General features: G+C 44.5%; 15 protein-coding genes across 21 annotated transcripts; 8 read left to right on the top strand and 7 right to left on the bottom strand.

The window, feature by feature from the left end:
- The first annotated feature begins 100 nt into the window (after positions 1-100).
- On the top strand, positions 101-2,630 carry LOC6608598 (syntaxin-10). Of its 2 annotated transcripts, none has more exons than XM_032714835.1 (4): positions 101-188; positions 940-1,097; positions 1,405-2,106; positions 2,261-2,630. In XM_032714835.1, the coding sequence occupies exons 3-4, from the start codon at positions 1,503-1,505 to the stop codon at positions 2,335-2,337; spliced, it is 681 nt and encodes a 226-aa protein (XP_032570726.1). In that variant the 5' UTR covers positions 101-188; positions 940-1,097; positions 1,405-1,502; the 3' UTR covers positions 2,338-2,630. The 2 variants fall into 2 exon arrangements, with proteins under 2 accessions (XP_032570726.1, XP_002033332.2); XM_002033296.2 differs by lacking the exon at positions 101-188 and adding an exon at positions 416-835.
- A 730-nt stretch (positions 2,631-3,360) lies between these two features.
- On the top strand, positions 3,361-7,109 carry LOC6608599 (spermine oxidase). The gene is made up of 2 exons (XM_002033297.2): positions 3,361-3,522; positions 4,950-7,109. The coding sequence occupies exon 2, from the start codon at positions 4,967-4,969 to the stop codon at positions 6,494-6,496; it is 1,530 nt and encodes a 509-aa protein (XP_002033333.1). The 5' UTR covers positions 3,361-3,522; positions 4,950-4,966; the 3' UTR covers positions 6,497-7,109.
- On the bottom strand, positions 6,842-12,822 carry LOC6608600 (MAGUK p55 subfamily member 7). 4 transcript variants are annotated; one of them, XM_002033298.2, is made up of 9 exons: positions 12,466-12,822; positions 10,312-10,414; positions 9,971-10,248; positions 9,783-9,914; positions 9,381-9,410; positions 8,895-9,062; positions 8,459-8,780; positions 8,012-8,305; positions 6,842-7,907 (listed from the first exon to the last, which is right to left on the bottom strand). In XM_002033298.2, the coding sequence occupies exons 2-9, from the start codon at positions 10,346-10,348 to the stop codon at positions 7,387-7,389; spliced, it is 1,782 nt and encodes a 593-aa protein (XP_002033334.1). In that variant the 5' UTR covers positions 10,349-10,414; positions 12,466-12,822; the 3' UTR covers positions 6,842-7,386. The 4 variants fall into 4 exon arrangements, with proteins under 4 accessions (XP_002033334.1, XP_032570724.1, XP_032570723.1 ...); XM_032714833.1 differs by having other exon boundaries at positions 8,012-8,188; positions 12,466-12,821; XM_032714832.1 differs by lacking the exon at positions 9,381-9,410.
- A 730-nt stretch (positions 12,823-13,552) lies between these two features.
- On the bottom strand, positions 13,553-14,079 carry LOC6608601 (glycine-rich protein 23). The gene has a single exon (XM_002033299.2). The coding sequence runs from the start codon at positions 14,050-14,052 to the stop codon at positions 13,612-13,614; it is 441 nt and encodes a 146-aa protein (XP_002033335.1). The 5' UTR covers positions 14,053-14,079; the 3' UTR covers positions 13,553-13,611.
- A 256-nt stretch (positions 14,080-14,335) lies between these two features.
- LOC6608602 (glycine-rich cell wall structural protein 1) lies at positions 14,336-14,828 on the top strand. The gene has a single exon (XM_002033300.2). It carries the CDS (start codon positions 14,351-14,353, stop codon positions 14,756-14,758), a length of 408 nt encoding a protein of 135 aa, XP_002033336.1. The 5' UTR covers positions 14,336-14,350; the 3' UTR covers positions 14,759-14,828.
- A 788-nt stretch (positions 14,829-15,616) lies between these two features.
- Positions 15,617-16,105, top strand: LOC6608603. Its single transcript, XM_002033301.2, has one exon. It carries the CDS (start codon positions 15,646-15,648, stop codon positions 16,006-16,008), a length of 363 nt encoding a protein of 120 aa, XP_002033337.1. The 5' UTR covers positions 15,617-15,645; the 3' UTR covers positions 16,009-16,105.
- A 77-nt stretch (positions 16,106-16,182) lies between these two features.
- Positions 16,183-16,581, top strand: LOC6608604. Its single transcript, XM_002033302.2, has 2 exons — positions 16,183-16,304; positions 16,371-16,581. Exons 1-2 carry the CDS (start codon positions 16,208-16,210, stop codon positions 16,556-16,558), a joined length of 285 nt encoding a protein of 94 aa, XP_002033338.1. The 5' UTR covers positions 16,183-16,207; the 3' UTR covers positions 16,559-16,581.
- On the bottom strand, positions 16,553-17,023 carry LOC6608605 (glycine-rich RNA-binding protein 2). The gene has a single exon (XM_002033303.2). The coding sequence runs from the start codon at positions 16,960-16,962 to the stop codon at positions 16,621-16,623; it is 342 nt and encodes a 113-aa protein (XP_002033339.1). The 5' UTR covers positions 16,963-17,023; the 3' UTR covers positions 16,553-16,620.
- A 569-nt stretch (positions 17,024-17,592) lies between these two features.
- Positions 17,593-17,980, bottom strand: LOC6608606. The gene has a single exon (XM_002033304.2). The coding sequence runs from the start codon at positions 17,944-17,946 to the stop codon at positions 17,593-17,595; it is 354 nt and encodes a 117-aa protein (XP_002033340.1). The 5' UTR covers positions 17,947-17,980.
- Positions 17,981-18,606: 626 nt separating this feature from the next.
- Positions 18,607-19,448, bottom strand: LOC6608607. Its single transcript, XM_002033305.2, has one exon. It carries the CDS (start codon positions 19,418-19,420, stop codon positions 18,686-18,688), a length of 735 nt encoding a protein of 244 aa, XP_002033341.2. The 5' UTR covers positions 19,421-19,448; the 3' UTR covers positions 18,607-18,685.
- Positions 19,449-19,903: 455 nt separating this feature from the next.
- On the bottom strand, positions 19,904-20,583 carry LOC6608608. The gene has a single exon (XM_002033306.2). It carries the CDS (start codon positions 20,451-20,453, stop codon positions 20,103-20,105), a length of 351 nt encoding a protein of 116 aa, XP_002033342.1. The 5' UTR covers positions 20,454-20,583; the 3' UTR covers positions 19,904-20,102.
- Positions 20,584-22,136: 1,553 nt separating this feature from the next.
- Positions 22,137-22,541, bottom strand: LOC6608609 (glycine-rich RNA-binding protein GRP1A). The gene has a single exon (XM_002033307.2). The coding sequence runs from the start codon at positions 22,507-22,509 to the stop codon at positions 22,198-22,200; it is 312 nt and encodes a 103-aa protein (XP_002033343.1). The 5' UTR covers positions 22,510-22,541; the 3' UTR covers positions 22,137-22,197.
- Positions 22,542-23,309: 768 nt separating this feature from the next.
- Positions 23,310-25,200, top strand: LOC6608610 (prisilkin-39). Of its 3 annotated transcripts, none has more exons than XM_032715906.1 (4): positions 23,310-23,428; positions 23,483-23,574; positions 23,770-23,875; positions 23,934-25,200. In XM_032715906.1, exon 4 carries the CDS (start codon positions 24,373-24,375, stop codon positions 25,078-25,080), a length of 708 nt encoding a protein of 235 aa, XP_032571797.1. In that variant the 5' UTR covers positions 23,310-23,428; positions 23,483-23,574; positions 23,770-23,875; positions 23,934-24,372; the 3' UTR covers positions 25,081-25,200. The 3 variants fall into 3 exon arrangements, with proteins under 3 accessions (XP_032571797.1, XP_032571796.1, XP_002033344.1); XM_032715905.1 differs by having other exon boundaries at positions 23,310-23,419; XM_002033308.2 differs by lacking the exon at positions 23,483-23,574 and having other exon boundaries at positions 23,311-23,419.
- Positions 25,201-25,464: 264 nt separating this feature from the next.
- Positions 25,465-25,972, top strand: LOC6608611 (uncharacterized protein F12A10.7). Its single transcript, XM_002033309.2, has one exon. The coding sequence runs from the start codon at positions 25,480-25,482 to the stop codon at positions 25,792-25,794; it is 315 nt and encodes a 104-aa protein (XP_002033345.1). The 5' UTR covers positions 25,465-25,479; the 3' UTR covers positions 25,795-25,972.
- Positions 25,973-26,016: 44 nt separating this feature from the next.
- LOC6608612 (kininogen-1) lies at positions 26,017-26,515 on the top strand. The gene has a single exon (XM_002033310.2). The coding sequence runs from the start codon at positions 26,183-26,185 to the stop codon at positions 26,423-26,425; it is 243 nt and encodes an 80-aa protein (XP_002033346.1). The 5' UTR covers positions 26,017-26,182; the 3' UTR covers positions 26,426-26,515.
- Positions 26,516-27,552: the final 1,037 nt, after the last annotated feature.

Here is a 27,552-nt window from a genome sequence, read left to right on the forward strand (position 1 = left end):
TATCGCGGGAATAGGGTGCTATCGCACTTGGGTCATACTAAGCCTTACGGTTTATTTTGCTAGCAGCAAAACAAAAATAAAACCTTTATTTAAATATATTTATTTTTATCTCGTGTGAACTTTAAATTAAAGTCCGTCACCGTGTTCTTGGACCGAAGTTTGCTAAATGACGTGGAGACGAGCAGCAGGTGAGGGAGCGTTGAAAATTGCATCAGTGTTGGCCATTTGGCCGACGATTTGTTGTTGTGGAATTTTTTGGACACAATTCGGGTTGTTTTTTTAAATCGGTTAGTCAAGGGGTTGGAAATTAAGCGGACAAAGTGCGCAGCCGCTGGAGCGGGAGCGGCGTAAACAAATGCCAGTGGGGTAGTGGTTCTCGGTGGGGCTTAATCTCTGGAGCGCGAATAGCGACAGTGTTCTCTGGGCCATCGGCGGAACCAGCTAAATCGGCGGAATCCACAAGAAATCGAAAGATAAGCGTCGGAGCGGGTCCAAGTGCAATAATCAATAAACGTGCTGTTCAAACATCGCTGCTAGGCGAAAGATAAAACCCAGTTGATTGTGAAATTCCTGCTATATAGAACGGATTGAAGGCATAAATTTGCTCCCCATTGACTTGCCTTTTGATGTAACCCCCACGAAGTGATTTTGCTTCTGCCAACTTGCAATTTGCCCCCTTGTACCTTTGGGGGGTGGTTTTCGCCCGGAAAAATCCATGAAAAGAAACGTCAAGTGCGACACGCTGGTGAAAAACTGCTAGGAGTGTTAGTTTTCGTTTTGGGGCAAGAAGAGAACACGGCATGTCTCTGGAGGATCCGTTTTTCGTGGTCAAGGAGTAGGTGTCCCCGATTTGGCAGATGGCAACTGCAACTGCTGGTGGAAAGTGCTACCTTACTTATATCTCTGTTTTTCTTTCATTTCCCTCCCCTTACCCAACAGCGAGGTATTCAAAGCTCTGAACAAAACCCGCGGCCTCTATCTGCGTTGGCGGGAGCTGGGCGAGAACGGCGGAACGGAGGCTGAATGGACCACCACCGAGCTGCGTAACTCGCTCCGGAGCATCGAGTGGGATCTCGAGGACCTCGAGGACACTATCAATATCCTTTTGCAAAGACCATTGAAAAATCAATTCGTTACCTGGTACTCAACTTTATCGAATTGCATTGGCTACTTTATTTTCGCATAAAGAGTTAAAGATCTCATTTAAATTTGTTAGATATGCTTTTTATTCGTGATTTAATTCGCTCTTTTCAGTCGTCAGTATAATAAACTATACAAAACTTGTTTCTTAGCACTAGACATATGAAAAAGAGAGTACTGGGTATCTTAAGGTCGGTAGAACCGACTTTCTTGCTCATCAGTCTCCCAGGTTTTTTCCTTAACCCATACCATTTGAACTCATACGCATCGTTGAGAAGAATCCAAGCAAGTTTCGGATCGACAACCGCGAACTCTCCAGCCGGCGCCACTTCATAGACAACACTCGCGATGAGGTCAAGCAGATGAAGGATAAGATGAGCCTGAACCGGAGCCGGGACAGAGACATCACCGCACACCAGCCGCTGCTCGACAACGATCGCCACAGCCCCAATCACAACCATTCCATTGCCATACCTAACTCGAATTCCAACTCCAACGAGTACCATCAGCATCCACACAACGATCGCACGTACCTCGTGGAGTGTCCCAACGGCAACTCGCTGATCAATAGCGGCAGTCAGGTGGCCAATACCATAGCTGGAACCATGTCGGCGGCAGCGGCAGCAGCATCCCGCCACAGTGGCACCAAGTACTCCAAGCTGGAGAACGCCCTTGACAGTCCCAGTCACTACGGGCAGACGCATCACGGAGGCATGGACAGTCCGAGTCATAGGTACGTGGGCGAAACAGTGTCCATACAGCAGCGTATGATCCAGGGACAGGATGAGCAGCTGGACATGATCAGCGATTCGATTGGTACCCTCAAGACGGTCTCGCGGCAGATTGGCGTTGAGCTTGATGAGCAGGCCGTCATGCTAGACGACTTCGGGAACGAGTTCGATACCACGGAGTCCAAGTTGGACACGACCATGAAGAAAGTTGCCAAAGTCTTGCACATGAATAATGGTGAGTGGTGCGGCACTTGGGGTATTCAAGGACTATTTTGATTGAAATATTAAAGAAGTATAAATGCTTCAGTGAAGCACAATCAAAATGACCCATCGAATACTTCTGTATCTTTTGATTCCTATTATTGAACTACATCAATCTTCTTCTACAGATAAACGACAGTGGGCCGCCATTCTCATCCTATCCGGGCTGTTATTGCTTGTGATAATTTTGTTTATTATTTTGTAATTGCTTTCGTTGTTTCCAAATCGTTTATATTTAGTGTAAATTAGATTTATTTATGACTTAGCTTGATTTTGAATTCGGGCTCTTAAAAGCAAGTGTTTATTTCAACGATTTATCAGCCAATTCCATGTAAACTCCCTTGCTGTATATACACGGAAAAATTTTAACCAGATTTATTACCAGCCTCTCTCTCTATATATATATATAATGTAATTCCAAAGCTACGGACAGATGATCATGTAAAGTCAAGTGTAGGCGGGTAATAAAAGATAACTAACTACTTACATATAAACCAAGTGCTCCAGAGTTCTGTCATTCCCTATTTGGCCAAAGGATACTGCAACTGAGCTGTACATACATCGAAGGATATATCTGCATATATATACATACACACAAAATGGACCTACCAATATCAAACGAGTTATTTAATGAAGAGTCTTAGGAAATTCCTTTAACCAAATCTAGCAAAAACTTGTATGCAATTGAGTAAATATATATACTTATAAATTAAATTCCTGATTTAAAGTCAAGTGAGGTACTTCTTATGGGTCACCTAGAAATATGCATGAGTGCACAGAGAGAAATTCTATACATATATATAAATTTTTTCGCAATTTTAAAAGCCTAAAATTAAACAAAAATGAGAAATACAAGCTTCCAAATTGTTTAATGTTTTTAAATAGTTTAGTAGGCTTAGTCTATATATTATGTTCTGATAGATCAATGATTTGGAAAATAGATTTTAATACCAAATTTTTCTCTGTGCACAAGGAGAGAGTATCAGGGCCCTTCTCATGTTCTCTCTACGCCCCAAAACCACTCGACGACAACCCACTCGATTTGCCCACTCAGCTGTGTTGGATGCTTTTGCCCCGAGCTTTTTGGCGAGCTTACAGTCTGCGCAGTGGGCACAGTGGCGCAACCAAAGGGGTATCTTCGAAAGACTTGGAACATAACCCCTCCGGGTAAACCCGACTACGCCACTGGGTCACAGCATAAGCACACAGGCAGAGCGGCACGTTTCCATGTGATGTTTTTCGGGTTTCGGCATTCAGTGTTGTTTGTCTTTTCCGCGGAGCTGGAGTTTTCCCAGCAGCTGGCATATAGTATACATATATCTCCCGATATTCCGGTAGAAATGTTCAATTGTTGAATTACTTCGGCTAAGCGGTATTCAACGTTATTTTGGTGAGTGGACAGTGCGCAGTGAAGTGAACATACCACCCATTATCACCCCCAAATATGCAGTAACCCAAAATTCGACTTCCTCTCGAATGTTTGTGGTTGGTTTTTCTATTGTGTGCAGTTTTGTTGCCGCTGAAAACCTTGAGCATTTTGTTGGCCAAAAATATATAAAATCAATGTCAAACGGCGGAAGATGGATACCGCTTCCATTTCTTTCCCCCCCAACTTCCTGCTCTTCTTGGAAACACTCAGATTTCAGGTGACCGCCAGGCAAAACCAGCTGGTCCGGTTGGCTAGATACTCCTTCTGGGATTTTTCCTCCCCGATTTTCCCACCGGCTTCCCTTCGCTGCCATGGCTATTAATAAATGCATGTGGCCAGAGGCGAGTGAACATATTCGAGGCTACATGTGTTGGTGGCCGTGTGTTTTCCTTTTCGACGACAGTGTTGCTCGTGGTTTTCAGTGCTGGGTGGGGGGAGCTTTTTCGAAACTCTTATCAAAAGTCGGACTCGCGGGCAGAGGGATTCACTCGTTCGTTATCGAAACAGATGAGCGAACGTGCCGTTACTTTTTAATCAAAAGACGCGTGTAGTTTATGTTGTCCGGGAAGTGGGCGGTGATCAAACTCAAGTGTCTGGAATTGCAATGCACCACTGCCATAAGCAAATTTCTAATGCACAGCAAGCAAAAATGGCTAAAAACCACAAAATTAATTCTGTTGGTGAAACTATCATATTATACATATATCAGCAAATTACCCGCACAGACTTTTGTTTATGCAGTTGATGTATATTATGCGATAAGTTTATTGCGAAATCAATTTACAATGCTATTTTCGAAAGTGAAAGGGAAATTTAAAAGCCATATCTGTGAAAGCAGAATGGGAATTTTGAAAAACAAATTTCCTACAACTAACAATTTTTAAAAGTGCTTGTTTAACTCACTTAAACATTTGCAATGGACGGTAAAAATATTCACGTTCGGAGATTTTAGACGTCTCAGGAAATCCATAGAGACTAAGCATGACTGGGAATAAGTGATATTGTATTATAATTTACACGCCAAACATTTTGTAAGCTTACTGTTGCATAAAATTAAAAAACAATTTTTATAAATTTCTGAATAGTTAGAAATTTCGAAAAATTTACGTATTTCTCTAATATTGTGTGTTTAAACGAAAACATAATTAAAAATGCTTTCTGAATAGTTTGCAATTTCAAAAACTTCATCCAAATGTAGTTTTCTAAATATTGTGTGTTGAAAAGGGAACCATAATTAATGTGCTTTTAAGTATACCATCATTTCTTCAAGTGTATGCTCAATTTCCAACAACCCACTTACTCACACTCTAGCGCATTCGAACTTATGGTGTTTATTATTTAATTTGCAATTCTCCTGTTGCTCTGCTACCCCTTTATTTCCACACCAGATATTCAGTTACCCGGAATGAGTGGCGCACAGCGGAATCTGGATCGCAAGATCGTTGTCATCGGAGCAGGAGCCTCGGGTGTGGCCTGTGCCACCAAACTGCTGGAATTGGGCTTCCAGAATGTGCTCGTCGTGGAGGCGGAGGATCGGTTAGGTGGCCGCATACACACTATACCCTTTGCAGACAACGTCATTGATCTGGGTGCCCAATGGTGTCATGGGGAACGGGACAACATTGTGTACGAACTGACCCGGAAACAGGATGAGGAGCTGCTGGAGTCGACGGGTCCGGTCTACGAGAACTATGATTGCATCCGGTCCAACGGAGATGTGGTGCCGGAAGAGGTAGCTAGTCGCCTGAAAGCCATCGTCGGGGATTCACTGGTCACCCGGCAACTGGAGCTGCGTCACTGCAGCGGTTCCTTGGGCAGCTATCTGACCAACAAATTCTACGACACCCTCCGGCGTCCGGAAAACTCCGATATAGACGCAGAGCTGGCCAAGGAGTTCTTTGTCAACTACCAGAAATTCGAGAACTCCGTCGAGGCCTCGGATACGCTAGAACAAGTTTCGGGACGAGGTTACCTGGACTACTGGGAGTGCGAGGGCGATATCCTGCTAAACTGGAAGGACAAGGGCTATGTGGAGCTTCTAAGGATTCTCATGCGATCGAGGGAGTTGAATGTGGAGCATGGAGTTCTGGAGCAGCGTCTGCTGCTGGGCACTCGTGCTGTGAAGATCAACTGGAATCGGAACGACGGACGCGTGGAGCTGCAAATGAGCAATGGAGAGACCTGCATATCTGACCATGTGGTGGTCACCGTTTCACTGGGAGTTCTCAAGGATCAGCACCTCCGGCTGTTTCAGCCACAGCTTCCAGTAGAGAAACAACGTGCCATTGACGGTTTGGCCTTTGGAACGGTCAACAAAATCTTTGTGGAGTTTCCCGAGGCATTTTGGGCCGAGGATTGGACGGGTTTCACCCTGCTCTGGCGGGACGAGGACTTGGACGACATACGCGGCACATCTCGAGCTTGGTTGGAGGATGTCTTTGGCTTCTACAGGGTGAGCTATCAGCCGAGGATCTTGGCGGGCTGGATAACTAACGAGAGCGGCAGGCACATGGAAACCCTTCCCGTTGATGAGGTCCAGGCAGGAGTTATGTATCTCTTCCGAAGATTCCTGAAGTGGAAAATCCCAGAACCCTCGAATTTCCGCACCTCCGCCTGGTATACGAATGACAATTTCCGTGGGTCCTACTCCTACCGATCCATGGACACGGAGCAGCTGGGAACGGGTGCACGGGAGTTAGCCCATCCCCTCACCGTGGTAGCCACCACTCCGGAGAAGGACAAGGACTCGGAGGACGAGGCGTGGCAGCAGAGTCGCTGTGATAGGCCCATTGTCCAGTTCGCCGGAGAGGCTTCAAGCGAGCACTACTACTCCACGGTTCACGGAGCAGTCGAGGCGGGATGGCGGGAGGCCAGACGACTGGCCCAGTTTTATGGAATAAGCGTGTCCCGTTCTGGAACCAAATCGCAACTCTAGCTGTAGGCGGCATATCGTAAAACATGTATAGACGACAGCGATACCTGACCCAGTTATACGTGTGGATGTGAAACTAGAATTCTGTCTTCGCACTACAAGATACAATCAAGGAAACTGATCAGTACATCCTGGATAGACTTCATATGCCTAAGCTACTAATTTACACATTCGCCATAGGTTAGCATAGGTGACAGATAATATTTACGAGTTTATATGTACGTGAGCATGTCAATATGTCAACAAGTGCGCTGCCCAATAAAGCTGTGTTTAAGTCTTCTCTACCCTAAACAAACTTAATATATAGATCATCAATTGAAAAACTAATGAACAACGCTTCCCTCTCAATCGCATTTAAAATAGTTTTTTATTAGTTTCTCACTTGTTTTCAACAATTTGTCACTACGTTTTGGTGAAATAAGTTTTCGAAATGAGACATGTCGTCACATTGTATCCAATATGCTCCAGTTTAGTGAATGTATATACAACTGAGATACAATACGATTAAGTTTAGGTTTTACGGGGGGATTAACTCTGTACTTTGATTTTAACAACGTGTAATACATACATTTATAATTTAGTCATTCTTTGAACACAAATAAATTTTGTACAACAAGTTTTTATAATTTAATTGTAAGATAGATGCTGGTTGAGTTCAAATTTCCTTCACTTTCTGTCAATTATTGTATTCATTTCTTTGTTTTCACTGTTACGCAAAAAGGTACATGTCGTGAAAAGGACTAAGGCCGGACGGGAGTGCCCAGCAGGACCGCCTACGGGTAAATAGTGTCTCTTCTCCGTTTATCTAGCAGATTGCTAAATTCGTATGGCAAAAATACTTTGGTGTTCTTCAACAAATTGCATGAAATGCTTATCCACATTTGGCAACCGATCTACTGCACCCACATGGATGGTGCCCATACTGGCTCGTTCTCGAGGCGCTGGACATTCTGGACCAGCTGCTCGAAAGCGTTGACCAGTTCGCCGTTGACCAGCTCTACGTCGAAGAAGTGTCCGTACAGGAAATCGATGCGTTCGGCAGACTTGATCATGTCCTCGAACTCTTCGTCCGTAAAACTCCTGGCATTCGCCTCGTCGAATGTGGATTTGGCACGCGCCTCCGTTCGCGTGGCCTTCAGGATCTCCAACTCTGGGGGCTTCACATGGATGAGGAAGGGCTTCAGCTGAGCTGTGCGCAGAGTCTTGATCGCCTGGTAGTGCGGACTCAGCACACATACGCATCCGGCATTCACAATCGACTTGACACTCTCCGCCGAGGTTCCGTACAAATGACCCTTGTACTCGCCATGCTCCACGAATTTTCCCGCCTCGATGTCCGCGTCCATTTTCTCGCGGGCCACAAAGATATACTCTCGTCCGGCCACTTCACCTGTGCGCATTGGTCGGGTGGTATCTGGAAAAACGAATAGGTTTTTAAAGATGGTCAAATCAAGCAATCGTAAACCAATGATGAATCGTATAATGTGAGCCTAATAAAACAAACTTAAATATACTTACACGGCACCGGACTGCGGAACTTCTCGGGATCCCGGGCTATCAGCCGGCGGCGCAGTTCATTCCGCCCCACGCCGGGTGCTCCGATGAGCACTATGGGCCTGAAGACTCCGGGCCGTGGATACAACTTGGCCACCTCCTCGTACGTGGCGATCTGCTCGCGGTCGAAGTCGTCGTTCTCTGTCAAATCATACATGATCTTTTTAGTCTTGGGCTGGCGGCAGGAGGAGGTGCTGCTACTCGCAGGCAGACGCGGGGAGCCGGGTGGGGTGGTGCATAGTGAGGCGCATGATCCAGCTGGCAATGGCAATGCATGGATGGGGGCCAATTTGAGTCGGGTTAGATGAGGGGGGCACAGATGAAGCATGAAATTAGAGCAATTTTAGTCATGGAAAGACAATGAACAGCGAATGTTATGGAACCAATGGGCTGGCAACGCGGGATGCTTACGCTTCGAGTCCAGATCGGTGCCGTTCTTCTGTGTACGGTCGTGGAGGATGCGGCGCTCCTGCAGCGCGCGGCTGGGAATCAAACCTGCTCTCGCCGAGCGCTCGTGCTCCTTGCGCGCCTGCCACCAGTAGGCATCGTCCTGGGCCACAATGTGCAACACATCGCCACGCTGGAAGGCCAGACCCGCCTCCTTGCACGGGATGTAGGGATCCACATCTGGATTGTAGTCAAAGTGGGCCCTCACCCGAACCTTGGACTCGCGCTGGGCGCCCTTGTTGTCCGCGGGAACCAGCTTAAAGGTAATGGTGCCCTCCGAGTTTTGCTGGTAATATAAAAGGTATCCAAATTACTTGAATTGCTTCAAGAATCTTGTGGAGTGTTTTTCAACCACGACTATCTATATCTGGGTTCGTCGATCGATTCTAAGCTCACTTACCAGTATGGTGAGCACATCGCCCGGCGTTTTGCCTTCCACGTTGATGTTGTTGACCTCGATGACCTCGTCGCCGACGTGAATCAATCCGGAGCGATCTGCAGCGCCGCCGTGCATGATTCTGGCGATGATTATCTTGCCCGACTCCTCGTCCGTTTTAATGGTGGCGCCCTAAAAGTAGGCAATACGTGTTACTAGAGAGTCAACAAAGGTTGCGTATGTGTGCGTGTGGAGAGTGTGTGTGTGATTGTGTATCTGTGTGGAGTGCGGCTTCCGATGTTCTAGATGCGAGTGTATCTAATGGATGCGTCACAGCGACAAGAACAACGGAATGGGAACAACGAATGGTAATGGTATCTTATGTAACATGTATCTTTGTGTGTGCACAGCTTCCTGGCTGTTGTTTGTTGTCTTCAGTGCTTGGCGAATGGGTTTCTGTTTTATTTCGTACAGTGGACATTATACGACTATGGACATTCGATTACTTACAACAATTGGCTCCGCACTCTGTGCTCCTGTCTGTGTTATTTTTTATACATTTTTCGATTTTTACATATTTTTTTTGTTAACAAATGCATATTTGTTTGGTATGGGCGAATTCGATAAATTGATTCGATTTCATTCGATTTTAACAAAGGCAAAGTTGACAAAATTGATTAGCATTGAAAAGAGTTGACATGGAGGCGATTACAGCAGTAGAACGAGTATGAATGGAGGCGCAGAAAGGAGCAGTTGGCAAAGGCGAAGGTTGGGCGGTGAAATTCGGGGCGGGGTTCGGAAATGAAAGTCGACAGTGGACGGTGGAAAGCGATGGACAGCACAAAACAGCGATCACGTCGATGAGATGGGCATGGAAATGGAAAGCGCTGGTGCCATTGGACGAACACTCACCAGGGGCTCGTTGCTCTTGACGAGCTGCACAATCTTGATGGTCTCCTCGTCCTCGTCCATTTCGACAGGCGCCTCCGGCAGGTGCGGGTAGAAGTCCTTCTGGGCAATCGCATCGTGGGCGAACAGAAGGTGCTGAAATTAATAAACTATTAATAAGATCGTTCATTTATCAAAATGAAACAGCTCACCTGCAGGTGGGAGTCCTGCAGCAGGTGAAAGGCCTCCTTGCAGTCATCGTTCAGGTGACAGTGCTGGGACAGTTGCTCCAGGACCTCGTACAGCACCTGGGCAGAGGTGGAGAGCACGGGGGCCAGGCGATCATCCCGACCCACCTTGGCCACCTTTGTGTGAACATTGACCAGGGCGTTCAGTTCCTTGGATTCAAGCAGGGCCTTTAGGAAGTCGATTTCCTGGTCATTAGACAGATTCTCCGACTCCTTGAGCGTGCTGATCAGTTTGGAAAGAGCTGCACAACGAGCGAAAGGTTAATCAATCATTTTGGACTAGCTGGGTGCGTCACTCAACTCACCAGGATCCCAGTTGATGTCCATAACTGCTTCTAGCATGTCACACAACAGTCGACGAGTCACTGTCCTTGCTTATCCTTTACAAGTTATCCTTTGGCGCTGTTCCTATAATCGAGTTAACAAAATCGATATGAGACTTTAACAACAACCGGAGAGAGACTTCGTAAATTTGCGCATAAACATGTCAACGAGGGGCGAGCGGGGCCAGGCCAAAGCCGAATGATAATTCCAGGCCCAAGGCTGCCACCACCCACCACCCAATAACCATAAACACCATAACCACCCCACCCACTGCGAAGCGACTACTTTGCGTCACTCGCCAAAGGACACCAGACACTGGGAAATGTTGTCGAAGTTTGTTTCGGATATTAAGATACAGTTCTACTTCTTTAGGTCGGGCATAAAAAATAACTGTGGATATTAAACATAAAATAAGAAGCAAACTCGATTATAAATCGAGCCCAGATTTATAATGTTCATATAGTTCTTTACTATAAATATTTCGCCAAGATATAGTTCCCTGTCATATCTTGAATACACCTTAAAGAAGTTCCACTGTTTGGTTACCATAACAACAGTTTGCGCCCCGTTGAACCCGAAACATTGGAGCTGGGGAGCCCTACTGACGACGCCAAGTCTAAAGAGCTCCCGGCCAGCGGAACGCCAATGCAATTAGCTGATATTAAGCCCGGCCAAGTGGGGCGTTCGCTGTTGTCGCCCATTGGCTTCGGGCCAGGGGGCGATATGATTAGAGCAGGCGTTGGATTTATGACCACTTTCATCTGCCCAGTGGCCCGGAATGTTGGCGCCCCTTGTTGCAATCTGCACTCCATTAACTGTTCAATGACTGCGCATCCTGTTGCCGTGCTGCAGGATTGGTCTTGGCCAGGTGCCACATTCCAAGAGGTCACCAACACGCTGCCCTATTGCATGACCGGTGCTCATTAGTGTCACGTTTTGTGGTACGTGGGTGGTGATTAGTGTCAACTGAATGGACGCCTCTGGAGCCCAAGAATAACGTCTCAAGTGGGGCACTCGCATGTCCTTAAACTTGCCGCGGCCTCTCGAGTTTCTTTTTCCCTATATGGTAATGAGAAAAACGCACATCGTGGCCCTCCGACACTTTCCGAAAGTTGGCCAACGACCTTGAACTACATACTCGTCGGCACACACAGCCACCCAACTGAAGCCAGAGATAAAACAATTTTCAGGGTTTCAGTTGCAGCGACGTCAGTGCGTGGGATCCGAGGGTTGCAGCCCCATTTGAGGGTATTTTATTCCAGAGGGTGGTAAGTTTAAGCCACAGGATATCAACCGATGCTTAAACTACCACCATCGTGTACAAGCACTGCCTTCGCACATCAATTACACTTTACTTGTAAAAACAAATGGGTTGTTTTAGGAAGCGATGTTTTACAATTTGTGCAGATTTTTGAGGAATTGAGAAAATACAAACACATCACATTGTATTATTTAAGGAATCTCCAGTTAGTTAACCAGTCTCCTTTCTCAACAATATGAGTTTATGATATTGCTTCTTTCTACAAATGATTTTATAGCTAGGTGTACAACTTTTGACTTGTAAAAGGTATGATTTTGGACAGCTTTTCTTACTTTCGAGGCAATTCCCCGTGCGGGGTTGTTGCATTTGCCACTATTACTGCTGTCAATCAGCCAAATGGCAAGCTGAAGCCAAGAAAGCGAGTCAAGACTGGCCCCAATCACACTAATTACGCTGAGAAAAGTCGAGAGGGGCCAAGAGGTCTGGCGAAAAGCGGAATAATGACGTTGCCCGGGGTTCGTCAATTACGAAAGTGGGTGGCATGGGGCGGCATAAGAGACAGTTCTTGTGGCCAGTAGATAAGGCAGGTGCCAGGACTTCAACGCCCCCCAATCTCTTCTCCTATTTAGGGTAATTGAAAACTTCAAGTAATTGCACTGTGTTCCTTAAATCCCAACGAAAGAGATAATCTGGTCATACTGAAAATAGCGGGAGCTTAAGAGAACGTCCGAAAGACATTGAAATCGCTGAGAGAGAGAAAGAGACTGACAGCTGGAGAGAGTGTTAAAAGTTTTCCCCGAGCATTCAATTAACAACAAAATCTGGCCAAAAAAAAAAGAAGAAAACGAACAATAATTCGAATGGAGCTTATCACCTGGAGTTTTTCTGGGCAGTTGGCCAATACGATACAGACGGATTTCGATTGAGTCCCAGCGTTGTTTTATTTTTAAATTTCCACTTCACTCGCAGACACTCACGCACACACAGAGGCACAAAAACACGGCATGTCTGCTATTTTCGCTATTTTCCTCGCTATTTTTAGGCCTCTAATATTGCGCACTAGTTTAGTTCATCGTTTATATCTGGATATCCTTAGACCCTTTGCAGCACTTCACATATTTCACAAGAAGGATTATCAAGGTGATGGCCACCAGAGTCCGCCAGCGGGAATCCCAGAACGGCGAATAACGGGAGCGAGAGCGACTGCACACGACGGGTAAAGAACAACGTTTAATTTCAGGAATTCATTTCCACGTCGAGGGAACTGCCATCTCGCCAATCTGTCCAGCTCTTTGAAGAGCGCGAAATTTGGTACTCTTAACGTTTACTCTTAAACTAAATTCACACACTATTGGTTATGAAAAACTTTGATAAAACTTATAGTATTGTGGATAAAAAAAATTTGTAAAATAAACATTATAATAAGCAAGCTCTGTTTTATTTAACATTTAAATGTAACATTTTGCAGATACAAATCAAAACGATAATAATAATCTATATTTTTTAAACACATATATTTAAAAAAATACATTTTTTAGAAAACATATCTATTTTAACCTATTGTAATTTGAAAAAGTGTACTGCAATGTAAACCACTGTAGTGTCTCTTTAACAGTCAAAACAAGAGTGGAACAAATTCACTGTAAAGAGCGTGCTCCTGAGATATTGAGTAAGTAGAACAATAACGGAAATGAATGGGACGAAATGCACCACCAGAGAGTAGGATATCATAGATTGGGAGAGCACAGAGCGCCAATTGGACTTTTGCTGGGGGTGGAATCTGCGCAGGTCAGCAGAAATGCAGAGCGGAAGAAATACAGGGTGTTCAGGAGCAAATTCTCAGGATTACGTTACCATATTTCGGAAAATGAATTGATGGTAAATACTACTTCTTAAGAGAATGCGTTTGCTTAGTTGTTCCAACATAAACAGTCTTATTGTAAAAAATAAACATATTTATGGTACTAATACAATTTATTAATAATAACAATGGTTATTAATCTACATAACATGCTAGTATTTATCCCAGCAGACCGCCACCAGCTAGACCCGCTCCTCCAGCAGCACCAAATCCGGCGAATCCTCCTCCAAATTTCTTGTCGTACCGGGCGCGGTATCCACCGCCGAATCCCCTCGCTCGCACACGGTAGCTTTCCTTGTAGCGTCCAAAACCTGCACCGCCTCCGATTCCGCCACCAACGAATCCACCTCCACCTGCCAGGCCAAGAGCTTGTGGCTGCTGTTGGATGAGGGGGACCTGTTGCACGACGGGAACCTGTTGGACAACGGGCACTTGTTGCACAACGGGAACCTGCTGGACTCCTCCGATGCCACCCAATCCGCCAATGGCTGCCACTCCTCCAACCGCTTCGATGGCACCTCCTCCCAGGGAATGGGCTGCAGTCCGCCAAGCCCCAATTCCCAGTAATAACAAAAAATGCACTTGAAGATCGCACCTCATCTCGACTGAGTGTCCAATAACGATGTGAGTTACCTTAACTAAATCACCTGGCTTTTAATGCCCAGGCCGGCGACCTTCAGACCACAAGCGATGACGATGACGAGGTGTGAACCACCTCACCAGCGGGCAAAACCATGATTCCCCCAATAGAACCGCCAAAACATAGATGGGGCCTTAGAGTTATGGGTTTTTTACCCGGGCGCCTTAATATGCCAATTGGAAGTGCAAACAGTGGCCACTAATTAATTTGCATAAATAAGCAGCTGGGAGTGGGGCAGACCAAACAGTTAACCCCATCATGTTGTGGCAAACGGTCTACCTGCTCGTCTTGGCGTGCGCCGTCGTCAGCACCACACCGATCCTCTCCAGCGTCGACGAGGAGAGCATTAGAAGACCCCGGCACATAGGAGGATTTGGAGGTGGCGGAGTCGTAGGAGGTGGCATCGTAGGAGGCGGCATCATCGGAGGCGGAGGAGTTGCTGCCCCCATAGTGGCAGCCCCCGCTATCCAAACAGTTCCCGTTGTGTCCACTGTGCCCATCATCACCACTGTTCCCGTCATACAGACGATACCCAGCTATGGCTATGGATATGGCGGTGGCTACCCCATTGGAGGAGGATTGGGCGGACTAGGCGGCATCGGCGGCGGCGGATTCGTTGGCGGCGCTGTTGGTTTTGCCAAATTCAAAGGCGGTTTCTTTGGCTAGATGTTTCCGAATAAATCTCAGCGTTTCTTGAGACCCACTAGTGTAAACAATGAATAAACAAAAGTACTGAGAGATCGAGTTTCATTTTGTCGAGTGTTTGGAATCGACAAAGTCGATGAGCTTGCATATTCCGTACTTAACTGGCTGTTATTTCTGGAAGAGTCTCGCGCTGCTATTTGCTTTTATATATATATCTACATATATATGTCGAATATCGCGCGAGGCGAGGCGGATGGGCTTTTTGAGTGGTAAACAACAAGCCATCAAGCGATTACAGTGGGTCAAGTTGGCTGGCCTGAAGAGCAGTATCCAATCGTTGGTTATCGGATTTTGCTAATTGTAGTCTTTATCAACGTGTGGATACTTTGGTCGATTTGTCTTTCAAAAGTCTGGTCATGTCAAGAATAATCAGCTCAAATGATATCTGATGGCTTGGTACTTCAAATATGTATCTTAAGAATATTATTACAATAACCTTGCATCATTCACAGTTAATTATCTACACATTTTAATCTCAATTAGTAGCACCTCGAGTTACAAACCAATGAGATCTAGATCTCGTTCCACGGTTGCCTCACACTTCCGCAGCATATATCATTTTATCTACACATTAAGATTGGGTCAACCTTATATATTTGTATAAGCGTTTTTTTTTGGGTTTTTCAAACCCACGATTATTCTCGGCGTCTTTGCCCGACTGCGATTGAAATTAGACGAAAAATGTAAAAAAAAGACACTCAATGGTAATCAACAAATGCCAATGAACCGCCTTTGTTTATGACACCAGGTGCTGGGTGTTCTAGGCAAATGTTTGGCTATAAATTAAAGCCCAGCTGGGCGATGAGTTTTAGTATTTGACGAAGTTGGAGAAGGAATACGACATCGAAATGGATCACAAGTGGATAATATTTTTGTTCAGCATTGCTGCTCTGCTTTTATGCAATTTTGTAAGAGCCGATGAAACGGAAACGGAAGTGGTGGAGGAGCAACCAAGCTCTATTCAGCTCCTGGAGGCCGGGGAAACCGCACAGGCTAATTCCGCAGACGAGAACGTTAGAAAAGTGCGCCAGTACTTAGGACCACCACCGTTTGGACCACCGCCACCACCCTTCTTTGGACCACCTCCACCACCGTACTACGGCGGTGGCTTTGGTGGCGGATTCGGCGGTGGCTTCCAGAGAACTCGAGTGGTCACCCGCACCCGTTATCGCGGACGCGGTGGTTACTACGGCGGTGGATTCTACGGTTAATCAGTGGACATGGATTGTGCAGACTTTGTGATACTTCTTTTGTGATGATGCCCCATTGGGTGCAATAAAATTGTTTGCCTTATGCAAGTCCATTCAATCGGTTGTTTATAAGAGTTTATTAATACTACGTTGGATTTATGGCGGGGAAAGCTGAGCTCGGAGGTGTTTATAAGGGAGCCACGAGGCTAAGCTCCAGAAAATGTTCCGCTTGCTGCTGCTGTGGATCACTGTGGGGCTGGTGGCAGCTCTGGATGAGCGGGAGTTCGATCCACAGGTGGCACCACCTCAAAGTTCAGGTAACGTTGGTTACTTTATTATATTTGGTTATTTGATTAGCTTAAAATATTCAATTCCTTTTCCAGTTCCGAAACCATTTCAGCTGTGGCGAAGTTTTGCGAGTCATGTGCGTCTTGTCTTCAGTCGCTTTCAACCAAAGTCACCAACTCCGCCCACCGTTAAGACGAGAACGGGTATAGCTACCACCACTCCCGAACCTGAACTGCAGTTCTATGGAGCTCTGAATCCCATATACCAAACAGGGAACTTTTAATGTTACTTAACTAAGCTTTATTACGAAACTCTTAGACTATAATTTGGGTGAGTGCTGTTGCTCTAGCGGAATTTCTTGCCGAATAGGCTCTTGAAGCTGCCGAGTCCACCGAAGCCGCCTCCGAAACCGTGTCCTCCAAATCCACCGCCAAAGCCGTGTCCCAGACCACCGAATCCTCCCTTCAAGCCGCCGAGTCCTCCGAAACCGCCGAACTTGCCGCCAAGTCCTCCCAGTCCTCCTAGTCCTCGTACCACTCTCTCGCCCTCCAGTTCATCCACTTGTGGCTCCTGTTGCGCCTCCAATTCCAAGAGTGTCAGTGGTTCTCCATTGTCGAAATCCACAGGGATGGCCAGAGAGCAGGAGATCACGGAGATCAGGGCGAGACTCAGGGCAAGGAACTTCATTTTAGTGCGTCTCGAAGGGATTGAAACAGATTTATGGCAGCTGATTGATGGATGTTCGCTGGATTGGTACTTAATACCAAGTGCCATGACAACTAGGTTTATATACTTCTGGTCTGGGACTTGGGCTCGTGCGAAGAGTTGCTAATTCGCAGTGTCAACAAAGTGTGGACCCAGCAACGGCTGCGATCTGCGATCTTGACCAAATATACTCGTACTTTCATTCATCCAACATTTTGTTAGACTTTTGGGATGGGTTTTTGGTGAGTTTGGTCTTCGAGTGAGTGCGTGTGTGCAAATGGCTGGGTTTGCTCAGGTCTTTAGCTTGGCCCTAACGATAGTTACATCATGTTTGCCATTGCGATTACCAGGTTGATGGTCTTGAAACGCAATCACGATGACCTTAGACATTTTTTTTTTTTTGACCAATATTCTCCACATCGATTTTTTAGAATTAGCTTAGAAATTCTGATAATTATCTGATTATCATTGACTTTAATTAAAGCGAATCAGGATTTTGCTGTCGCGCGACTTGGTGGGCTAAAAATACAAGTAGCTAGTTTGTGTCTTAAGTCTTTTGTTTATTTTGCTAATTACTAGATATACAGATTTGCTTAGCACCTAAGTAGCGGCTTATTGCCTCCAGTTTGCGAAACGTTCACGTGCTGCCAGTTTTTGTCTTCTTCTCAGATATCTCTTGTAGTATTTTGCATTGACAATGTGCTTGGGATACGTAGCTATTGGTTTCTGGTACCAGAGCCTGGAGGACTGGCGATGGCGATGTTTGCTTCTCGGTTCTTGAATGACATTGTAGCGGGTTTTCCTCACTTGATCCGGCACAAATGATCTCGACCAGGCAATGGGGTCCAGGCTGGCATCGTAGCCAGCTTCATTAGTGGGCCACCAAGGCTTGGCTTCACAGATATCCATTAAAAGTAGCAGGATGGGTATAGCAATTAGAATGCAGTTCAACGCGGAGTAGTTCATGGTGCAAAGGTTCACTGAAGACTGCCGCTCTTTGACCTTACAACTCGGGTTCTTATACCCAGCTGAATACACACCATTATCGGATTAACCCCGGCATGGGAAGGGACCAACTACCTGCGTAACTTATCAATGGCCCAGGTACTCAGATAAATGCATTGCGCAGGCCAACAAATCACTGCGGATCGTAAATCAGAGCTGGAAAAGGTGCCTTTATCTCTAGGGGAAAATCGATGGAATCGAAAATATTCAATGGCTCTGCGGGTGTAAACCAGCATGCTCGTTTCACTTTCAAAACTTGTCATTCTGGCTCCGATTGCTAAATTTGCCAAATTACCAACCTTGCACTTGACACCTCCAACAAATCACTGTGGATCGTAAATCAGAGCTGGAAAAGGTGCCTTTATCTCTAGGGGAAAATCGATGTAAACCAGCATGCTCGTTTCACTTTCAAAACTTGTCATCCTGGCTCCGATTGCTAAATTTGCCAAATTACCAACCTTGCACTTGACACCTGCTGCTTAATTAGCGTTTAAAAAGAGATTCGTCGGTTGTTTTGAAAAACGAGAGTTGATATATGACACACATTTCCATTTATCCCTCTCCAAAGAATACTCAAATAAAAGTCTAAAGACATCGCATAAATAAAAACACTTTGTTAAATCTGTTGTATAAATGTTCTTGTATTTATCGAAATAAATAAAATAAATTAGCTTATTATTTATGGAGCTTTAAGGCTCAATTAAAAGCCGGGGGCATAGCCCTGCATGTTCATGCGCTCCAGGAAACCACCGGATGGTGGATACAATCCCTGCATGTTGACCTGAGGTGCTGGATACAATCCCGGATTGGCTCCACCGAATCCTTGGGGTGCTGGATATAGTCTGGAACTGCCGCCAGCCAATCCCTGAACATTGGCCATATTGACAATATTGTTCAGCGATTGGAAGTTATCTACGGCAGGATTGGGCACAAATCCATTGGGCAGCTGGGGGTTGGGATACATCAATGAGTTTCCATACATGGGTGGCACGCCTGGATAGCCGAATGAGCCAAACGGATTGAAGCCGGGAACTGAGCCTGCCAGATTCGGATCCGGATACGAGGGATAGTTGTTGGCAATGTTCGTCGGCAGACCGGGAACGCCATTTAGACCAGGTGCCGGTGCTAGGCCAGGATAGATCAGACCCGGGTAGTTGGGATACCGCACCAACTGGCCACCGACCGAGCTCAGTGCCATCTGGTTCATTGGTACACCCATGGTCATCGACATTGGTTGAGATCCCGTCGCTGGAGTCACGTTGGCCACCATTTTAACATCTGGATCCGCTGAGCCGGCCATCTTCAGCTGACGCTCCTTTCGCACATGCTGATCCTCGATATGATGCTGTTCCCCATCCAGTGGCTTGGACTCCGCCGTGCCCAGGAGGAGCAGGGAGAGCAGCAGGATAGCTTTCTTCGCAACGAACTTGGTCATTTCGGTAGCTATCTCTAGAGGCAACTGTTTGCTTCCGGCTCGATGAAATCCCCTTTTATGCCGAGGCCGATGGTGAAAACTTTCTTTTGCAATTATCCGCCTTGGTTTTTCGCTTAAAGTGATGCCTTTTTTATGTTTTTATGGCGGCAAAAGTCGAACACAGCGGCCCACTGAGCGCCCTGTCTTCGGTTTTGTAATCTCTTTATAAACAATTCACACTTTTAGACTAATGCCCAAGGCAAATAAGGTGCGAAATGTCTCAGCGCACGGAGTTCGCCTTGCAGAAAATCGCTGCTCACCAGATGAGTCGCCTATATGTGAATGTATCTTGTATCTTAAGGGCAAAGCGGGGGCGTCTCAGTCTGAAGAAGAAATAAAGAGTCTTCAAATTCAGTTTAACAAACAGCCCAAAGGTATGCTACGAAGCGAATATTAGCCTGTCACCTCTAGAGTATCTGCCCATGTCTATATAAAGCCTGTGTGTTTCATTAAATATATTTTATTATGTATTATTAATAAGAATAGTGTAGTCTTTTCTTTTAATAATTATTTTATTTGTGTTGAATAAATAATATTAATAATATTTGTACATCTTTACAAGCTAGACCTGTTCAATTTCCCAACTTTGGGCATGGGATATTTGGGTATCCATAGAGTAAATGACTAAGTGGCAGTTCCTGATTTATTTGCCAATGCTGTCGGTGTAGGCGGCGCGTCTGGCATCAGCACGAGCCTGGCGAACGGCCAATGGATCGTCGGCCAGATAGTGGGGCGCATAGTCCTCCGAGTCGTAGGATCTGCGATTGGTTGCACCGTATCCATTTTTGCCGTACACTGCGCTCTTGGGATAGCAGATGAAGTAGTCGCCCTGGTAGTAATCCGCACTGGCTCGCTTCTGACGCACTGGTTCTCCGGTAATATCCGTGGCCGAAACGAATCCTGGATCCTGTGCATCCTTAGCAATGGGCGCTGCTTGGATCTGGCTTAAACCGAAGATCATGGATATCACAACGATGGAGATGATGCACTTCATGTTTATCGGATATTTGAATATATTTCGGGGATGGTTGGCTTTTGATTTGGAGTTTTGAGTTGAACTTGGCTTGGTATGTCCACTGGTGCTGGAGTTCCTTTGGGTTCTGTGCCTTATCCGCCGTGCGTCGTTGGTTTTTATACCCGCGAATCTTCTCCAATACGCGCTAATTGTGATGACAGACCGAGTCGATCAGCCAGATCACAGTGGTGACAGTATTGGGGCACTAATTTCATTTGTCGCGCATCTTTTGATTTAATTAGCAGGAATAGCACCGCACAACATTTCCGTCAATGCGGTTCAGCCTTTTTGGCCGGCTCACGACTCTCCTCGTGTGACGTCATTTGGGGCTGAACCCCTGTAGGGGGAGGTCTTTTTTTAGAAATTGTGGCTTAGATATTTCGCGACTTTGGTTTTTTGTTGCGGTAGGCAACGTCGAAGTGTGAATGATTCATTGGTGGAGTTGGCCCGCTCGAAAGATCAAAGTAACTTAAGATATTAGTATTGGTCATCAATTAGGCAGATCGTAGAATCTGTGAAGTATTTAGTCAAACTGATTTAGCTTAATAAGCTTGGGAAGTATATATATATATATAGGCATATATATAAACATCTCTATCACTTTAAATATACTAAGAGTTTTATTTATAATAAAAATACGTAACTCAATTATAAATATTTTATTAACCTAGTTAGTTTTTGCTGTTGTAGGATCTTTTGGAAGTGATAAATCACATTATCACTGTACCGCAATTAGTCTACAGCGTGATTGAATACTTTGCGTGTATATTTTGGGAAATATTTGAAGTTATTTTTAAAAAGCCGACAGCTTGAGAATAATTCAATTATTAATGGGAGGTGCATGTATGTATCTCGTACAACGATTTGACTAACTACAAAATATTTGTTCCCATATTGCATGAAACAATGCAAATTTGTTGTCGTAGATTGTTTTGTGGGGGAGGCGCTAATTAAGTGCACTATTGAAAACTTAGAAATAAACATGAATCATGTTGACAACGTACCTGTTTCCAAGAAAGCAAATTCCACAATCAAGAGTGCAAAATATTTGCGTTCATCAATTAGAAGTCGTGTGAGTCAGTCAGAAGCTCGTCAGTCGGTCAGCCTGAATCAAAAGCAACCTGGAGTTCAACTCCTCCTCTGGTGAAATGTTGTGCCAGAAACTTGGAGGTAATTTTCCATTAAGAGATCGAACGCAAGGCTGGTCGGGGGTGCTTTAAAACAAAACCGCAAAAACCCTGTCTCAACCCCACATATCTGGAAATTAATCGAACTAGCTATTTATTTGATTTGGCAATTAGTGTGTTGTTCGAAAACAGGTTACATTATCCCAGATTTGGCGATTCCTTTTAGTTGTGCAAGAATTTCGCAACAGTTATCAAATCTAGCCATTAAAGTTATCAACAAAAACCACCACATTTATGGTCCAGATGTGCTATTTTCAATTGAATGGGTTAGAACGAGCGGAATCTTAATCTTGGAAGATTTTTCATTTGTGGGAAAAGTAGAATATCGATCGTGTTTGGATCGTATTCATTGATTAGCGTTTCTGGACCGGTTCCATTCGATTGCGTTGTATTTTTTGCGATTATGTGCGTAAGCAATCGAACACGCCCTTTACACCGAAAGTCCCTCAATTGGCACTCAATGCAAAGTCATATGTTTTTGTTTTCGTTTCTTGACGTTTGTCTATTTTTGCCTCATTTACAGTGATTAATTATTTTTATTTACGTCCCCAACTGGAACTGGCTGAAGCTGACGCCGATGCAGATGCACTGCCTCCGCCAAATCCACCGAATCCACCAGGACGGTAGCCACCGAATCCACCAGGACGGTAGCCACCGCCTCCTCCACAGCAGTATCCTCCGCGGCGAAAGCCGCCAAAGTGACGAGCGGCCCTAACTCCAGTGCCATCATCGATTCCCGGCTGTGCTTCAGCATCTTCCAGCGTTATCTTTTGTTCCTCCAGAGGATGGGCGCTGATCATGGCCAAAACGGCCGCGAAGACGAGGGCAAGCACCAGGTACTGTTTCATATTGGACGATCAAACACTTTCTGCAATCGATGCACCCTGGGCTCCAATTTTTATATAAAAATCCAAATAACCCGGGGATGTCCCGTGTGAAGAGCAAGTATTCTATAGCGCATTATATGCTATCCAAGTATCATTAGTTACACCCGTAGGGCAATTATAATATGACGCTGATGATTTCACCAAAACTTGAGGTCAACGGAAATCCCAGACGTGTCGAAAACAATCCCCCCAATTCTTCCAGAAATTACAAATAAGTATACAAATTACACCGAGTAATAAAGCCTGGGTATATTTTTATTCAATTTGATTTTGAACTCCATGTTAATAGGGAAATTGCATAATATTAAATCGGTTTTTAAACTTATTCGTCAATTGCAAGTTTTTGAAAAAAGAAAACTTTAATTAAGTAGTTATTTTTTGCACATTTTGGTAAAAACCAACGTACTTCATTAAAGAAGCTACCTAGAATTATTCATCTCTGTTCTTCTTCAATGACTATGAATATTTGTAAGCAGCTTGAAATGTATGATTTATTTTTTTGTGTGTATATCTGAAGCATCACATTTTGAGACCAGCCCCCGGGATGGGCATTTACTTCTCCTACCAGTCAACACACTTTAAGTGATCAGTGACCCAAGATGGATTTTGCGCAGTTTATTAAGTGCATTTTACCAGAGAATTTTTACTTTACTGTCTGAGAAAGGTGTCTAAATTTCTGGACCTGGGAAGCACATTAAATTCTCAGGTGTAAATATCTAAAGGTTCTGTGAGAACCTTAAACCCGTTTGGTAACCAGCAATCGAGTCAGTCTAAAAGTAAGCGAACAACGATGATCTACAGATGAGCGGGAAAAACGAAATAAACTTAAAAGATTTTAACAAAACAAATCGTATATCATTCTCATAAACTGGTTCGTGGCGTAAGAAACATACTTAAAAGGCACTCCCTCTTAAATTACAATAATTTATTACAGTCTAACTTGTCTTTTACTGCACTGGCAATAAATATTGTAGTTAAGAGTTCCGGCTAGGCTAAGGGTGTGTGCTTTTAACTATTACTCTCAAGGTAATAATAGATTCCATAACTATTCTAGTACTTAAATCCAGTCGTTGTACGATGAATAAAGACAGACTAATATTTGTTTAAAAACAAAAATAGGTGTTTACCCGGTAGCACTGAACCTTGGAAAACCAATATAGTTTAGTCTTAAATTATATTGTTTTAAACAATCGTTTTATGTTTTGGACAATCATTTTACAGCAACACCTGGAAACAGAAACTGGGAAGACTCCGGCTCTTATACACCGCGTATAAGATGATTCACCATCTGACATGCGAACGCCTGGTGGAATGCATCTACTCAGGGGTGAATAGATTTCCAGCTCGCTAATTAACTTTACTATTGACAATCTTTATTATTATAGCCTGCGAGTATAGAAGAAACGCCCCCGGTTGTTGGCTTTTTGAATGTGAATGAAACGAAACAGCAGGCCAAATGCGAAAAAAAACCCGCGGAAGTGAGCGATCGAGTTAACGGTGTGAAACAGTTTGCTGACTTATTTGGCCAACTTTCGGCAAGGTCAATGTCGGGTGTGCTCGTCTGCGGACTGGGCCAAAACAAGATGATCTCGAACTGGGCGTGAAAGCTGCTGCGTGGCGCCAACCAGTTGATGACGTTCTGGCCAAGATTGGCGTGGTTCCGCTCGGCCTGCTATTATTATTTGCAGGTGCCGAAGGTCTTCTGGTTCATTTTTTTGCCAACTTATTTGGAAATTCATCCAAGAACTCTGTGGTATAAAATATTATTCGGTTTTTCAGTCGGTCCGCAGTTGTTAATCTCCACCAGACTGTTACGGTTACGAAATGTATCTACGCGCGCGATTGGCTCTGCTGAGCCTTCTCTTCCTGATGGTCTCCGGTCAGAGGAGTAAGTCCCGGAGTGAACGTCCTCAAGGCAGAACCTTGGGACTATTGACGCCCCTTTTACTGGGAGGTGGTGGACCGCTATTCGATGTTCCCCTGCCTGCAGGACCACCCATCAGACCAGGTGGCGGATCATCCTCTGCAGCCGGAGGAGGCACCCAATCGGACTCATACTACGGTGGCGGTTATCCTAGCTACGGATACAGGCCCAACTACGGATACGGATATCCCAACTACGGTTATAACTATGGATACCCGGGCTTGGGCTACGGCTATGGCCAGAACTACTACAGACCCAGCTACTACAACTACGGTGGATACCAGAGACCGCAGCCCTACTATGGTTACCGGCCCACTTATAGCTCCATTGGAGCTGCCGGATCAGCCGGTTATCCCTCATATAGCAGTTCATCTGTTATCTCAAGCTCTCCAACAAATTTGGCCGTTGGTTCGGCCTCAGGAGCAGTATCTGGAGGTGGAACCCCACAGCTATCCACCGCTCAGCAAGCCCAGTTAGCCGGTATTTTGGGTCAGGCCCTTGGCAGTAGTCTACGCCCTCTTCTCGCCAATGGGGGCGGGGCAGCTGGAGCGACAGGAGCGGGGGCAAATCCACAAGCGCTGAGCGGTCTACTCAGTCTGCTTGGCTAGGCCATAAGATCAGTATTATGTAACAGATAGAAACATTTTTGATAAGTTATCAGCTCGATAAACTATCTTTTTTATGAATTATTTATCTATTTTTAATTAGTTTTACTAATTGTTTTTGTTAGTCTAATTTCTTTATAAATTTTGTTTTACTAAATGCATTTACTTTTTTTGTTCAATTTGGATTTCGGTTGGCTAAGAATTCTCTTGCTTTGCCCATCCGTATGTAAATTATGTTAAATGAATTTATCGTTGGGTGTTAACCATATATAGTGGGGTCAGGGCCTTACAACTTATGTATCTTTTGCAAGTTGCGAATACGTAATAATTATAGGCACAAGAACTGCACTTTTAGAGCTATAAAAGGCAGTTCAGATCGCAGTTCATTTTAGAGTGTTTGAAATGGTCAGTATGCGGCTCACCTTCTTCTTACTGGTTGTATGGACTGTCCTGGGATGTGTTTTGGCGAATCCTGTGAATGAGGATCCTGCTGCTGCAGCAACACTAGATGATGTGGCGGATTTGGGTGGTCAGGAAGCGAAGGAGGGCGATAGACCAGCTCGATGGCTGAGCGGAGGTTGGGGAGGCGGCTGGAATACAGGATGGGGAGGAGGATGGATTGGCAGCTGGAATGGAGGATGGAATGGAGGCTGGAACAGTGGATGGAGTAATTCCTACAGCCCCTGGAGAAGCATCTATAGTAGTTACTGGTGGTAGCAGTCTCAAAACAGTAGCTTCCCAAAACTTTTGAATAAAGTGATCAATAGTATAATCAAGATATTCAAAAGTTCTGTGAAAGCTCATGAGTTTAAAATAAAGCGCATTAAGTTAATAAAAAGCCAAAGCTTTAAAGAGCTTATTAATAGCCAAATTAAATCACAGAAAACCATTTCAATTGTTTACGTGCTGGCGTTTTATGTTATCAAATAAATTTGTGCAAAGTAAACAAGAACATTTAAAATAGTAAACAACAAACAGGAATGTCAGTCGATATTTTGGATCTCGGGATCGAATAAAAGACCGCAGCTTTGGTTCCAAAAGTTACAGTTGCACATAGCAAAGATCCAAGATATCCACAAAATCACTTACCCGAAGTATCTGCAAGATGCGTGTTATCCTTCTGTCCATCGTTGGCCTCCTGTGCCTGGCCTATGCTCTCGCCCTGAATGAGTATGGAGCTGATCTCGAGGATCTGGCCAATCTAGGAGCAGAACATGCCGAAAGCGGAGTCCGAGAGGCTCGCGGTTATGGTCATGGGAACTACGGACATGGCAATTACGGACATGGCAACTATGGACATGGTCATCACGGTGGTGGTGGTCATGGACATGGACATTATGGTCGATAGTGTACTATACATATTGAAACTAATCTTGATGACAACCGATATATTTAAAATTAAATGTATTAAAATAAAGTATGTTCTCTTCAGACTGCAGTACGATGTCTTTAATAATAAGAAGAATCTGAACCAAATACTATAAATAAGAAAAAAATTCTTGTTTAAAGGAATCATAAAGCTGCAAAATAACACACCTTTTTATTTGTTTCAACACACATTTGCTCTCTTTACCCTGTGAAATGAAACTGCTGACATGATAAATTTGGAATATGAAGACTTTCAGTACTTCGGAATTTAATTAACTGTTTAAAAACTACAGTAATTGCACTATACATTTTTAGAAAAATATTTATTAGATTAAATAAAGAAAAAAGTCAAGGTGGCAATAACAAGCCCCTTTTCTACATGAAAAATGAGGTAGAAGAGCTTTATTTTTAAAAAAGCTCCAGAACGTCCGATTAAAATTTTGTGGATTTTAAGTTTATTCACGAGTAAGATCCATATCCATACAAATCAGTAGGCGTGATCTTTCTTGACTCGCACGAGCTAATTTAGTCAAATTAGTTATTTGGTTATATTTTGTTTTTATAAGTATTAGACGCCATACGGCTTATTTCGATGGGAACCCGTATGACAACTCAAGTTCAACGGCTTGCACTCGTAAATTCCTAGTTGTTTACTTTTTAGACTCTAGATCAAGCAAGTTGATCTTGACATTCATTAAACAATTGGGAGCTTATTTGCATATAAATCCTTGTGAATGAGAACTATGTTAATTGGGATTAATGAGCAGCAGACTAGTGTTAAATATTATATGATTACCACCGATACGAGTGGAAAGAGAGTATACTAGATTCATTTAAAAGTATGTAACAGGTCGAAGAAAGCGTTTCCGATCCTATAAAGTTTATATATTTTTGATAACGATCCCTTTATCTGTCCATTTATTAACGGCGAGATCTCGGAAACTATAAAAGTGAGCGGAACGACCACAAACCACCCAAAGCTGTCACGCCCACAGTTTCGACACATTTTTCAATTCAATTTTGCACTTGCACTAAGAAACGGGTATATGATAGTCGAGGATCTCGAATATAGGGTTATCTCATGTTTAACGCTAAGTACTACTATGT

Source organism: Drosophila sechellia, chromosome 2R (genome assembly GCF_004382195.2).
Source record: "Drosophila sechellia strain sech25 chromosome 2R, ASM438219v1, whole genome shotgun sequence".
NCBI classification, from domain to species: domain Eukaryota; kingdom Metazoa; phylum Arthropoda; class Insecta; order Diptera; family Drosophilidae; genus Drosophila; species Drosophila sechellia.

Bases quoted from the DNA above. Each gene is read 5' to 3' on its own strand.
- LOC6608606 (XM_002033304.2), bottom strand. From the start codon at position 17,946: ATGAACTACTCCGCGTTGAACTGCATTCTAATTGCTATACCCATCCTG.
- LOC6608610 (XM_032715906.1), top strand. From the start codon at position 24,373: ATGTATCTACGCGCGCGATTGGCTCTGCTGAGCCTTCTCTTCCTGATG.
- LOC6608604 (XM_002033302.2), top strand. From the start codon at position 16,208: ATGTTCCGCTTGCTGCTGCTGTGGATCACTGTGGGGCTGGTGGCAGCT. The intron at 16,305-16,370 runs GTAACGTTGGTT...TTCCTTTTCCAG, and splicing joins GGCACCACCTCAAAGTTCAG to TTCCGAAACCATTTCAGCTG.
- LOC6608601 (XM_002033299.2), bottom strand. From the start codon at position 14,052: ATGAGGTGCGATCTTCAAGTGCATTTTTTGTTATTACTGGGAATTGGG.
- LOC6608599 (XM_002033297.2), top strand. From the start codon at position 4,967: ATGAGTGGCGCACAGCGGAATCTGGATCGCAAGATCGTTGTCATCGGA.
- LOC6608603 (XM_002033301.2), top strand. From the start codon at position 15,646: ATGGATCACAAGTGGATAATATTTTTGTTCAGCATTGCTGCTCTGCTT.
- LOC6608608 (XM_002033306.2), bottom strand. From the start codon at position 20,453: ATGAAGTGCATCATCTCCATCGTTGTGATATCCATGATCTTCGGTTTA.
- LOC6608609 (XM_002033307.2), bottom strand. From the start codon at position 22,509: ATGAAACAGTACCTGGTGCTTGCCCTCGTCTTCGCGGCCGTTTTGGCC.
- LOC6608605 (XM_002033303.2), bottom strand. From the start codon at position 16,962: ATGAAGTTCCTTGCCCTGAGTCTCGCCCTGATCTCCGTGATCTCCTGC.
- LOC6608611 (XM_002033309.2), top strand. From the start codon at position 25,480: ATGGTCAGTATGCGGCTCACCTTCTTCTTACTGGTTGTATGGACTGTC.
- LOC6608612 (XM_002033310.2), top strand. From the start codon at position 26,183: ATGCGTGTTATCCTTCTGTCCATCGTTGGCCTCCTGTGCCTGGCCTAT.
- LOC6608598 (XM_002033296.2), top strand. From the start codon at position 801: ATGTCTCTGGAGGATCCGTTTTTCGTGGTCAAGGA. The intron at 836-939 runs GTAGGTGTCCCC...CTTACCCAACAG, and splicing joins CCGTTTTTCGTGGTCAAGGA to CGAGGTATTCAAAGCTCTGA. The intron at 2,107-2,260 runs GTGAGTGGTGCG...CTTCTTCTACAG, and splicing joins AGTCTTGCACATGAATAATG to ATAAACGACAGTGGGCCGCC.
- LOC6608600 (XM_002033298.2), bottom strand. From the start codon at position 10,348: ATGCTAGAAGCAGTTATGGACATCAACTGGGATCCTG. The intron at 10,249-10,311 runs GTGAGTTGAGTG...CTCGTTGTGCAG, and splicing joins GGACATCAACTGGGATCCTG to CTCTTTCCAAACTGATCAGC. The intron at 9,915-9,970 runs GTGAGCTGTTTC...TATTAATTTCAG, and splicing joins TGCAGGACTCCCACCTGCAG to CACCTTCTGTTCGCCCACGA.
- LOC6608607 (XM_002033305.2), bottom strand. From the start codon at position 19,420: ATGACCAAGTTCGTTGCGAAGAAAGCTATCCTGCTGCTCTCCCTGCTC.
- LOC6608602 (XM_002033300.2), top strand. From the start codon at position 14,351: ATGTTGTGGCAAACGGTCTACCTGCTCGTCTTGGCGTGCGCCGTCGTC.